A 12,051-nucleotide genomic window follows, 5' to 3' on the forward strand; every position below is an offset into this window, starting at 1 on the left:
GTTCAGCTTGATATCTAGCACACACACCAACAGCAAATGTAATGTCAGGTCTGCTTGCTGTGAGATATAGCAGACTGCCTATCATGCTTCTGTATAGACTTTGATCTACACTGACACCATTTTCATCTTTGGAGATTTTTACATGTGTGGGAGCAGGTGTTCTTTTATGACTTGCATTCTTCATGCCAAACTTCTTCACAATGTTCTTGGCATACTTGCTTTGAGATAAAAAGATAGAGTCTTCCATTTGTTTGACTTGTAGCCCAAGAAAGTAGGTCAGTTCTCCAACAAGGCTCATCTCAAACTCAGATTGCATTTGCCTAATAAAATGTTCAACCATCTATTCTGACATTCCACCAAATACAATGTCATCTACATATATTTGTGCCACCATGAGCTTCCCTTCTTCATTCTTCACAAACAGAGTTTTGTCAATACCTCCTTTCCTGTATCCATTGTCAGTAAGGAACATTGTGAGTCTCTCATACCAAGCCCTGGGAGCTTGCTTCAACCCATAGAGGGCTTTCTTCAATTTGTACACATGTTGTGGAAGATTTGGATATGTGAATCCTTTAGGCTGTTCAACATATACTTCTTCATTTAAGTAGCCATTCAGGAAGGCACTTTTTACATCCATTTGAAACAGCTTGAATTTCATAATACATGCCACTCCAAGCAATAGTCTAATGGACTCAAGGCGAGCTACATGAGCAAATGTTTCATCAAAGTCTACTCCTTCAACTTGAGTATATCCTTGAGCTACTAATCTAGCTTTATTTTTAGTAACAACCCATTGTTCATTAGATATATTCTTATATACCCACTTTGTTCCTATGACATTTACTCCTTCAGGTCTAGGAACCAATTCCCATACTTCATTCCTCTTGAATTGACCTAACTCCTCTTGCATGGCATTGATCCAGAACTCATCAGTCAAGGCTTCCTTGATATTTCTGGGTTCAATCTTTGACACAAAGCAGCCATGTGAGATCACTTCCCTTGATCTAGTAGTGACTCCTTTATCTGGATCTCCTATGATAAGATCTTTGGGTTGATCCTTCTGAATTCTGATAGAGGGTCCCTTGTTGATTTTGTCATCTTCAGGATCAGCTTGAGGAGGTTCTTCTTCCTTATTTTTGTCTGAGAAGCCAGTTGGAGATTCATTCAGAGATGTCTCGACATCGTCTGTGACATCCGTTTGTTGGTCATCAACCACAACATTAATGGATTCCATTAATACATTATTTCTGGAATTAAAGACCCTGTAAGCTCTGCTGTTTGTTGAATAACTCAGAAATATTCCTTCATCACTTTTGGGATCCATCTTCCTTCTTTGCTCACGATCAGCCAGGATATAACATTTGCTACCAAATACATGGAAGTATTTGACTGTAAGTTTTCTTCCTTTCCAGACTTCATAAAGGGTTGTGGGAGTCCCTTTCTTTAATGTCACTCTGTTGTGAACATAGCAGGTTGTGTTCATGGCTTCAGCCCAAAAATGATAGGGCAATTTCTTAGCATGAATCATAGCTCTGGTTGATTCTTGAAGAGTCCTATTTTTTCTTTCCACCATACCATTTTGCTGAGGAGTGATGGGAGATGAGAACTCATGATGAATTCCTTCTGAAGAGCAGAATTCAACAAATTTGTTGTTCTCAAACTCCTTTCCATGATCACTTCTAATTTTGACAACAGGACTTTCTTTTTCCCTTTGAAGTTTCAGACACAGCTCCTTAAAGACTTCAAATACATCAGATTTTTCTCTTATAAAATTGATCCAGGTATATCTGGAGAAATCATCCACCATCACATATGCATATTTCTTCCCACCAAGGCTTTCTACTTGCATGGGTCCCATCAAGTCCATATGAAGGAGTTCCAGGACTTTGGTAGTTGTGTCATGTCTGAGCCTCTGGTGTGACATCCTTGTTTGTTTTCCAATCTGACATTCTCCACAGATTTTTCCCTCATCAATCTTTAAGTTGGGAATTCCTCTAACAGCTTCAACTGATATGATCCTCTTCATACCTTTAAGGTGCAGATGGCCCAATCTTTGATGCCATATCTTCACTTCTTCTTCTTTGGCTAAGGTACACATTGAGGAGTATCCAGTTTCTTGAGAGCTCCACATGTAGCAGTTGTCTTTGGACCTAACTCCCTTCATGATTACTTTATTTTCTTTGTTAGTAATCAGACATTCAGTTCTGGTGAAGTTTACATTCAGACCTTGATCACACAGTTGACTGATGCTTATAAGATTAACAGTTAATCCCTTAACCAGTAGGACATCATCAAGGTCAGGAACTCCAGGGCAATCCAGTCTACCCATTCCCTTGATTTCACCCTTTGCACCATCACCGAAGGTAACATAACTCATGGCATGAGGATGAAGTTCAGTTAACAGATTTTTGTTCCCAGTCATATGTCTGGAGCAACCACTGTCAAAATACCAATCTTCTTTGGCTGAAACTTTGAGGGAAGTGTGAGCTATTAAACTTGTGACCTTTGTCTTAGGAACCCATTGGTTTTTGTTGACAGTCTTGTGATGTTTGGACCTTGATTGGTGTTGGGACTGAACAGGATCAGGATAACCATACAGCTTATAGCAGAAGGGCTTCAAGTGGCCAAATTTTCCACAGTATTGGCATTTCCATCTTTGATGTTTTCCTTTCTGTTGTTGTGACATCTGATGTGACATCTCAGGTTTGCTTTTAACATGGTTGCACTTAGGTTTGGACTTTGGTTTGCAACTAGTGTAACTGCACTCAGCCTTGAATCCAATACCAGATTTGTTTCCTGTTATTTGGCCAGTCTGAAGAATCTTGTCTAGGATGGCAGATCCATTGTTAAGCATTCTTACATACTTAGTCATCTCATCTAGTTTGGAATTCAAGAATTCAGCTTCAGTCTCCAATTTTGAGATGGTTTTCACATACTCCTCCTTTTCATTTTTCAGCTGAGCTATCATTTTCTTCTGGCTTTCAACTTGTCTGCACACTCCTGCACTTCTGTGGCACAACTCTTTGTGGGTAGTGACCAGTTCTTCAAAGGGTCTTTCATCATCAATTGACTCTTCCTCGGACCCCCATCTTCCTGTCAAAGCAGTCACATGGTTTGTAGCCTCTTCAGTTTCACTTCCATCAGACCAAGAGGCCACAAGACTTCTCTTTTGTTTCTTGAGGTAGGTCCCACATTCAGTTTTAATATGACCATATCCATTACACTCATAGCACTGAACTTCTTTGGGTTTTTCTTCAGACTTTGTTTTCTTACCAAAGTTGTTTGATTTACTGATGTCAGATGTGATGTTCTTGACATTGCCCTTTGCTCTCACATCTACCTTTTTCATCAGTCTGTTGAACTGTCTTCCCAGCATGGCTATCTCATTTGACAGATCTTCATCAATATCTTGACATCCTTCCTCATCTTCCTCTTCAGTGTTTGACATAAATGTTATGCTCTTGGCCTTCTTTTCAGCTCCATCACATATTCCCATCTCAAATGTTTGGAGGGATCCAATTAGCTCATCAACTCTCATATTTGAGATGTCTTGAGATTCTTCTATGGCTGTTACTTTCATAGCAAATCTCTTGGGGAGTGATCTGAGAATTTTTCTTACTAATTTTTCATCTGACATCTTCTCACCTAAAGCTCCAGAGGCATTGGCAATTTCAAGGATGCTCATGTAAAATTCATGAATAGTTTCATCTTCTTTCATCCTTAAGTTTTCAAACTTGGTGGTGAGCAACTGTAGTCTAGACATTTTCACTCTAGAGGTGCCTTCATGAGTGGTTTTAAGAATGTCCCAAGCATCTTTATCTACTTCACAATTGTTTACTAATCTGAAGATGTTCTTGTCCACTCCATTGAAGATGGCATTCAATGCTTTAGAATTCCCAAGGGCTAGGTCATCCTCCTCCTTGGACCACTGTTCTTCAGGCTTTTTCTCAACAGTGGCTTCTCCTTCTTTAGTAACTACAGGGTGCACCCAGCCTGTCAACACAGCTTTCCAAGCCTTGTTATCAAGAGATTTCAGAAAAGCTACCATTTGAGGTTTCCAATAGTCATAGTTAGAACCATCCAAAATTGGTGGCCTATGAACAGATCCTCCATCTCTCTCCATTGTACCAGAAAGTATTGCCCCTAGATCTAACCCAGAACCAGAGCAGGATGCCTGCTCTGATACCAATTGAAATTCTGGTATCAGATGTAAGATGTCGAAGGTAATGTCACGACACTAATATCTATTCACACACAATGGATAAATATACAGAATGGTAAAGCAAATAACACAAGCAATTGTTAACCCAGTTCGGTGCAACTCACCTACGTCTGGGGGCTACCAAGCCAGGAAGGAAATTCACTAAAATAGAATTAGTTCAAAGACTCTCCGTACACTTTAACAAGTTACAGTCTTTCTCACCTAATCTCTACTCGTGCAATTTCTACCTAAGCACTCTTAGATATGAGAACCCACTCACTTCCCTACAATCACACACCAGTGATTTTAAACAACGGTCCCTTGTGAAAAGAAAATACTTTTCAATTACACACTCTTGATTTTACTTCACAGTTTCAATCAAGAAGACACACTCTTGATCTTGCTTCACAGCTTTGATCAAGAAGACACACACTCTTGCTTAACAGCTTTAGAGTGACAAATTACAACCACAAATTAGTCCAATTCAATCATCAACGGATGACTTGAATGACCTACAAGTCTCACGACTAAACAGACACAAACCCTAGCTCTCTCTCTGAATTTTGCTCAGTATTGGTTGTGTGTTCAAACAGGTTTTCTAAGTCCCTTTTTATAGAAGCTTTCAGCTGGGCTTGGACATCATGAAAACCCTAAATCTATTTTCCAATCAAATCTTTTTATAACAGCTGGTTAGATCTCCTTGGAAAATAAGTAAATCTGGTTGTAATCCATGATTGAATGCGCCAGCTAATCATATCTTCAATCATACAAAGATTGCTATTAATTGTGCAATCACAAAACACCAGACATTCATACTGAATGTTCTGTGTACAGGATGTCATGACATCGGGTCTGACATCCTGGAAAAATTCTGCATAATCCAATAATTCCTTTTATAACTTCCAGCAGGTACAACCATATCAGATGCCATGACCTTGTGTATGTCATCTGAACCAATCCTGCATGAACATGTCTTTCATTTAAGATCCAGCAGGTACATCCAATATCAGAAGCCTTGTCATTGTATGTGTCATTCTGAAACAATCCTGCATGAACATGTTCTTGAACTCCAGCAGGTACATAGGATATCTTGTGTTAAGACATCACACATAACATCTTGTGAACACTCTTTGTTTTACCAAAATTGCTGCCAACACTTAGAATCAACACTTCCTTTCTGCGACTCCATTCTGCTGTGGAGTGCAGGGTGGCACCACCTCATGCATAATTCCTTCTTTCACACATAATGCATCGAAGTCTTTTGACACATATTCTCCACCACCATCAATCCTCAGAATCTTGATCTTTCGACTGTTTTATCTTTCGACCATAGGTTTAAACTTGGCAAATACCTCGATCACTTCACTTTTCTTCTTGATCAGGTAAGTCCACAGTTATCGACTGAAATCATCTATGAAAGTAACAAAGTATTTGTTACCTCCAATCGAATCCACCTGGATATGACCACATACATCAGAGTATATGACTTCAAGTATTGCCTTCGACCTGCTTCCTGCATCCTTACTGAAGTTGTTCTTATGTTGCTTCGCCTGCACACATTCTTCACGCACTTCATTTGGAATGTCAATTTTTGGTAATCCTGAAACCATATTTCTTCTCTTCAAATATCTGATGTCTTTGAAATTGAGATGGCCAAGTCTATAATGCCATATCCATTCATCTCTGCTGGATGCTGTTGCAAGGAAGTTATGCTCCATCATATTTAGATCAATCTTGAATGTTCTATTCTGAGACATTGGAGCCTTCAAGATCAACCTTCCATTTTAGTCGAGAACTCTCATCATCTTGTCTTTGATCGACATCTTGTAGTTCTTTTCGACTAACTGTCCTATGCTTAGCAAATTGCTTTTCATGCCTGCTGTGTACAACACATTTGAAATTACTGACCTCTTGCCATCTTTCCTCATAATCAGAACATCACCAACACCTTCAACTGCTAGAGTGTTGTCATTTGCAAATTTCACCATGTTCTTCATTGATGGCTTTATGTTAACAAACCAATATTTCCTTCCATACATGTGTGATGAGCATCCTGAGTCCAAGTACCACTGATCCTTGAATCTCTCTTCATCTATTGTTGTAACCATCAATAACATCTCTTCTTTTTCATGTTATACCAGCTTTGGATAAGTTTCTTTCTTCTGCTTTTCTGGACAATCACTAGAATAATGACCATACTTCTGACAATTGTAACACTGAATGCGACTCTTGTCTTGCTTTTGACCACCACCTCTTCCTCTACCTATATCATCACCTCTTTGGTTGCCTTGGTTCCAAGATTTTCTATGATTCGACCAGTTTCCTTCTTGCTGATTTCGACCAGTCGAATTGTTGTAGCCTCATCTGCCTTTGTTTTCGTTCCAACTTCCTTTGCCTTTCCTTTATTTTGTTGATTGCGTCTGCAAAGCCATATCACTCTTCGACTTTCCTGCAGCTCTTTCAGCCATTCTTTGTTCATGAGATTCAAGCGTCCCTTGAAGCTCTTCCTTTGTTAGTTTTGACAAATCCTTCGATTCTTCTATGACTACTACCACATGGTCAAACTTTGGAGCCAACGACCTCAAGATCTTTCTGACAACAGATTTTGATGTCAACACTTCTCCACATACCTTGATTTGATTCACCAGCTTCGTAACCTTGGTAAAGAAATCAATTATGCTTTCATTGTCTTCCATCTGAAGCAATTCATACGTCCTTTTGTGAGTTTGTAAGCTCACCTCTTTCACTTTCTCCGCGCCTCCAAATGACTTCTCCAAAATTTCCCATGCTTCTTTCGCTGACTCTACACCACAAACCTTTTCAAAGTTATATGCATCCACACATTGACGAATTATAAAGAGAGATTTATAATCTTTCTCCTTCAATTCTTTATGTGCAGTCTTTTCTTGATCTGTCGCGTTTTCTGCAAGCGTTGTTACTCCTTCCTTCACAAGATCCCAAAGATCTTGATAACAGAACACAACATTTATCTGCTTGCACCAATTCTCATGATTGTTGTTCTTGAGAATAAGAAGATTTGATGGAAAATGCCCGTTTGGATGATTCATTGCCATCTTGATTTTCTTTCCACAAATCGTTTAAACCGGAGCTCTTGATATCAGATGTTGGAAATCCACCACAACCTATGGAGAATTTCTATCAATCTTGATGAACAAGATTATTATCACCCACATAATAACAATAAAAAGAAAAGAATAATTGAGAAAGAAAAGAAAGAACGATGAAGAAGAAGAATATTTTCTGCAGAGTTTCTCTCTGCCCACAACCTGTGGAAAACTTCTTTATTTACTTTGCAACTGCAAAATTCTATGAATACAATGTTATGAATACAACATTCTTACAAGAATAAGGGTTACTCCATCTATTTATAGATTTATGTTAGCTTGCACCCCAAGGCAAAGCCAAAAACTCTAAAAGTCCAAAATAGTTAACACTACTAAAAATAGGTATAAGTCGAAATCCTGTGTGAAATAACATGCTTCGACACTTCAAAACACTAACACGACTCAATACACTAGATGATTTGACACTTCCTTTCTTCTATCAAGCAACCTACTTCAACACAAAAAATTATAATTCAACAACAACCTCCTTAATCTCTTCTTCCTGGAGCTATCTTTGAATGCATTGTATAAATACAGGGCGTGATTAAAATGCGATGCAAGCATATTAAATTTATGATAATAACATGATAAATTATTCAAGTTAATAATAAAAAGTAATGTTAATTTTTTAAAAACAATAAAAATGTTTTTATAATTTTTGAAAATGAATTATCATAACGCATTTCTTATATTTTTATCACAATTATTTAGTTTAAAAATTTATCATTTTTTATTAATAATTAAAACCAATACATATTTAAAAAAATATATTTTCACAAATAAACAAATACTAAGTTTTACTTGTTTTTCTCACTTGATTGATGAGTGGTGTGCAAATTGCAATATGAGGACATTGTAAATTTGAAATTTAACAAGATAATAACCATATCCATTTTATAAAATTAACTACTCCACTAGGTACTAGCATGATTATACATTTTCACTAAACAAGAACAATTCATTAAAAAGAAGAAAACTAAAACTAATTGGTTGATTCCTACTATTCTTAAACAGTAGTAATAATGGTGATGTTTTTTCTTTCTCTTGGTCTAAGCTAGCTAGAAGCCTTAATTAAGCAATTCCTTGCATGAATGCCAAATGTAATCTTCATTTTGATATCCATTCATAGCCCCAACAAGATGTAATAAACCAACGTTATGGGCAATGCAATCAACATCCCAAAAATTACCCTGCATTTAATTCAACCAGCTCAATTCATTAGCATTAAATGAAGAAACCTATTCAATTGATGAATAGAAAAAAGGTGGGGTGCGAATAGAAGTTTTCTATATATTGAACCAAAAAAAAATACATACCCTGTACTGAGAATATCAGGATGTACATTGTATTCTTTGGCAAAAACAAATGGGACAATTCCTTGTGGAAGAGCTGCCTGTATTATTTTGACAAACATATCAAAAAGTCAACTACAATGGTCCTATGTAGGGTTATCCATGGTTTAAATGTGAAAAAAATCATATAGGATCTTATCTTATTACACTTTAATAATGACAACTATTTTATAGACTTTTTTTAATCAAAATTTAAACATGTTAAATTTTAAATTTTAAATTATGTACAATAGTATAATCAGATGCGCAAAATAGTCTTCGTTACCAGATCCAAAATTTTACTACGGTTAATTTGATTTAACTGTGACAAATGTATAGAAACTTCATTTAACTATGATAAATCATTATTAGATAAAATTTCTTTAGGCATTTGTCGCGGTTAAACTTTGGTTAATGAGAATATCTATAAGTTTGCTAGTATACCTGAACAATGGCAACATGCAAGAGGGTTCCTCTAAGACCAACAGCAATGGAAGCAGCTGCCATGACAGCAGGACCAGTAAGGAATCTAACGGCCATAGAAAAAGTTGCTACAGAATTACCACATGCTATGATCCTTGGTTGCAAAGCCATAAAAAGACCTATCATTATTCATATCAAAAGCATCATCATCATCAGTCATAACCATAACCAACATAAAGGAGACAAGCATGCTCTACTACTAGTCCTCTTTGTCTTGTGTAAGAAACATCTTTCATCATCATCCCCACCAACCCACCACATCATAAACATATCAAAAGTTTTCCTAAAAAGATTCATAAAGCAACACACATATAATATCATTATTATTATTATTATTATAACAACACTGTTTTGCTTTTTTGCCTGATACACTATAATGAAACACTTGCTTTCTTTATGAAACAAAAAAGTATTCAATTTATAATATTCAAAGTAAAGATGGAATCATAAAAGATTTTCTGTCCCCTCTTTGAAGTAAAGAAAGGTCAGAACAAGTGTGAAGCTCTACTTTTTGTTACCATAAAATATTCAATTTAAGAGTAACAATCAACATGTTATGCATGTATGTATCTATATGTATGCATGTGTATGATGGTATATACTATACTAACCAAGACTGAACATGGCCATGCCTAGTCCTGCATCTGATAATATAGAAATAGACTTTGCTATGATAAGAGGCATTTCAATATTCCACCTGCAACAAAACACCAAACATTATTAACTAATTCATAAAAATTATTGTAAATAAATGGTGGAAAATTAGTATACTAGTACCTGAATGAAACTAGTGACCAAGTTAAGCCTATAATGCTGGAATATGTGTTTGGGTTTCTGATGAGTTTTCTCCAAACCATTATCAATATTAGCCTTGTCATTACACTTGCTGGTGGCATAGTTTTTGAGTTTCCCTTTCCAGTCTCTTCATTCCTAGACTCATCTATGTACTCTTCTTCACCCTCCACTGATAACAACAACAATAATAACAATAATCATATCAATAATCACACACAAACAAACAAATAAAAAAATATTCTTAATTCAGATCAGTTGGTAGCTGCAGAGACATCTGATAGCAGAGACAAGAGACAGACGCAAACCCTAATCTGAATGCAGAGGCACAGGTTTGAACCCTAATCTGAATGCAGAGGCGCAAGTTTGAACCCGCGACATCCTATTTATTTGAAATTATGGTAATTAAACTAATAGAAGAACAAAAATCAAAAACCTTTTCTGGGAGAGAGATTCAACTTGACTTGTTCTTGTTTCTGATCATGATGAACTTGAACTCCATTTCCATTTCCATTTCCAGTTCCTGTTCCTCCATATTCAAGATGAGAACCGAACACATCAGAAACCGGTGAACCGCTTGAACTCCAAACAAACATATGAAGATCATCTGTTTTCACTGCTACTTGACCATTACTATTACTATTATTATTATTATTATTAGCTTTCTTAGCAGCAACATTCTTGGGAGAGAACATTCCAGGATTCGGTGCAGGATAGTTCCCTGTTGTTGAAAGATCATAGTTAGAACTTCTCGGCGTTGTTACCTTCAAATCAGAAGCACCAAAGTTCGAATTACGACCCATCATTGAATAGAAATCTGTGTGATTGAAACTTGACCCTCTTGGAGTTGGATTCCTTGAAGATTGCAAAGAGTATATCTCAGCATTTGTCAGATTTGAAGCGCGAGGTGTTGTATTTGCATGAGAATGAGAATTATGAGATCTTCTCGAGTATATATCCGATCTTGAAGCATTTGATTTTCTCACTGTAACATGAAGCTTCCCATCTTCTTTAACTTCAGCTTCTGTTTCCAAACACTGTCTTCCATCTAACGACATCACATCAGAATCAACATGAATCGAAACAATGGTGCCAGCAGTGTCTGGAAACTGTTCTGAGATAAGCATTCTCGCTCCTCTATACTCAAACATGAACAACATCAAAGTATACCAAATTATACACTGAAGAACCACGATTTGCACCATCAAACTCCCTGAGAATTCACCATACATCCCTTTCAAAAGAGGAATTCCCATAACCAAAGTATTCGGAAGCGTTGAAATGGAAAACAGTGTGATTGTCCATTCTAAACAACCTCTTTTGCTCACATTAGCCCAAATGGTTAGAGCGATTATGACAATGATTTTCTGCAGTGTGTCCGCAGCGAGAAACCGTAGGTTCATTTTGTATGGATTGTTGGAGGCAATGAAATGGAAGGAAAGTAAAGGAACTGCAAACAAAGCAACGAAACGGTTGATTCCTGAACATTGATCAGGAGAGAAAATTTTCCACCATTTGACAGAACCATAAGCTAAGATCATAGCCACATAAAGTGGCACCATTGCTGTCATAACATGGTAGAAATCTGTTAATGTTATCATGTTCAAGATGTTCTTGTTTTGTTTTCTCTGTGTTTTGGTTTTTGATGCAGTGAGTGAGTGAATGAATATAAGAAGAAAATATAGTATTTTGAGCTTTGGTTTGGGTGCTGCCACTAAGGTTAAACTTGCGGTTTCCAAGAAATAAAATATGATTTATTTTGAGATATGTTTGGAGAAAAGAGGGTTTGGTTTGGATGGTTTATCTTGTATGGGATATTTCAATCTAGAAAAAGCATTTTGTGATGGGTTTGAGGTATGTGTTTGACTATAAGTACTTATTTTGGAGACAATTGCTTAAACTTTTGTGAACAGATTCTGACTTCTAGTAGATACATGTTTCTTTCTAAGCTCTCCACTATTTTTATGTGTGTAAGGAGTAGAAATACTAGTATGAGGAAAGTTATAAAATTAATCTAAAATTAATCTAATATAAAATAAGCATACTAGTATTTTTATGTTTGACTATAAGTAATTATTTGTTTTTTATTGAATTTTAAAAATATTAAGAATTTGTTTTG

At 36.5% G+C, this 12,051-nt stretch overlaps 1 protein-coding gene across 1 annotated transcript; it reads right to left on the bottom strand.

Moving 5' to 3' along the window:
- Window positions 1-8,186: 8,186 nt before the first annotated feature.
- LOC127106042 (probable auxin efflux carrier component 1c) lies at window positions 8,187-11,826 on the bottom strand. The gene is made up of 6 exons (XM_051043327.1): window positions 10,369-11,826; window positions 9,918-10,104; window positions 9,752-9,837; window positions 9,102-9,259; window positions 8,643-8,719; window positions 8,187-8,516 (listed from the first exon to the last, which is right to left on the bottom strand). Exons 1-6 carry the CDS (start codon window positions 11,531-11,533, stop codon window positions 8,450-8,452), a joined length of 1,740 nt encoding a protein of 579 aa, XP_050899284.1. The 5' UTR covers window positions 11,534-11,826; the 3' UTR covers window positions 8,187-8,449.
- Window positions 11,827-12,051: the final 225 nt, after the last annotated feature.

Source organism: Lathyrus oleraceus, chromosome 7 (assembly GCF_024323335.1).
Source record: "Lathyrus oleraceus cultivar Zhongwan6 chromosome 7, CAAS_Psat_ZW6_1.0, whole genome shotgun sequence".
In the NCBI taxonomy this organism is placed as follows: domain Eukaryota; kingdom Viridiplantae; phylum Streptophyta; class Magnoliopsida; order Fabales; family Fabaceae; genus Lathyrus; species Lathyrus oleraceus.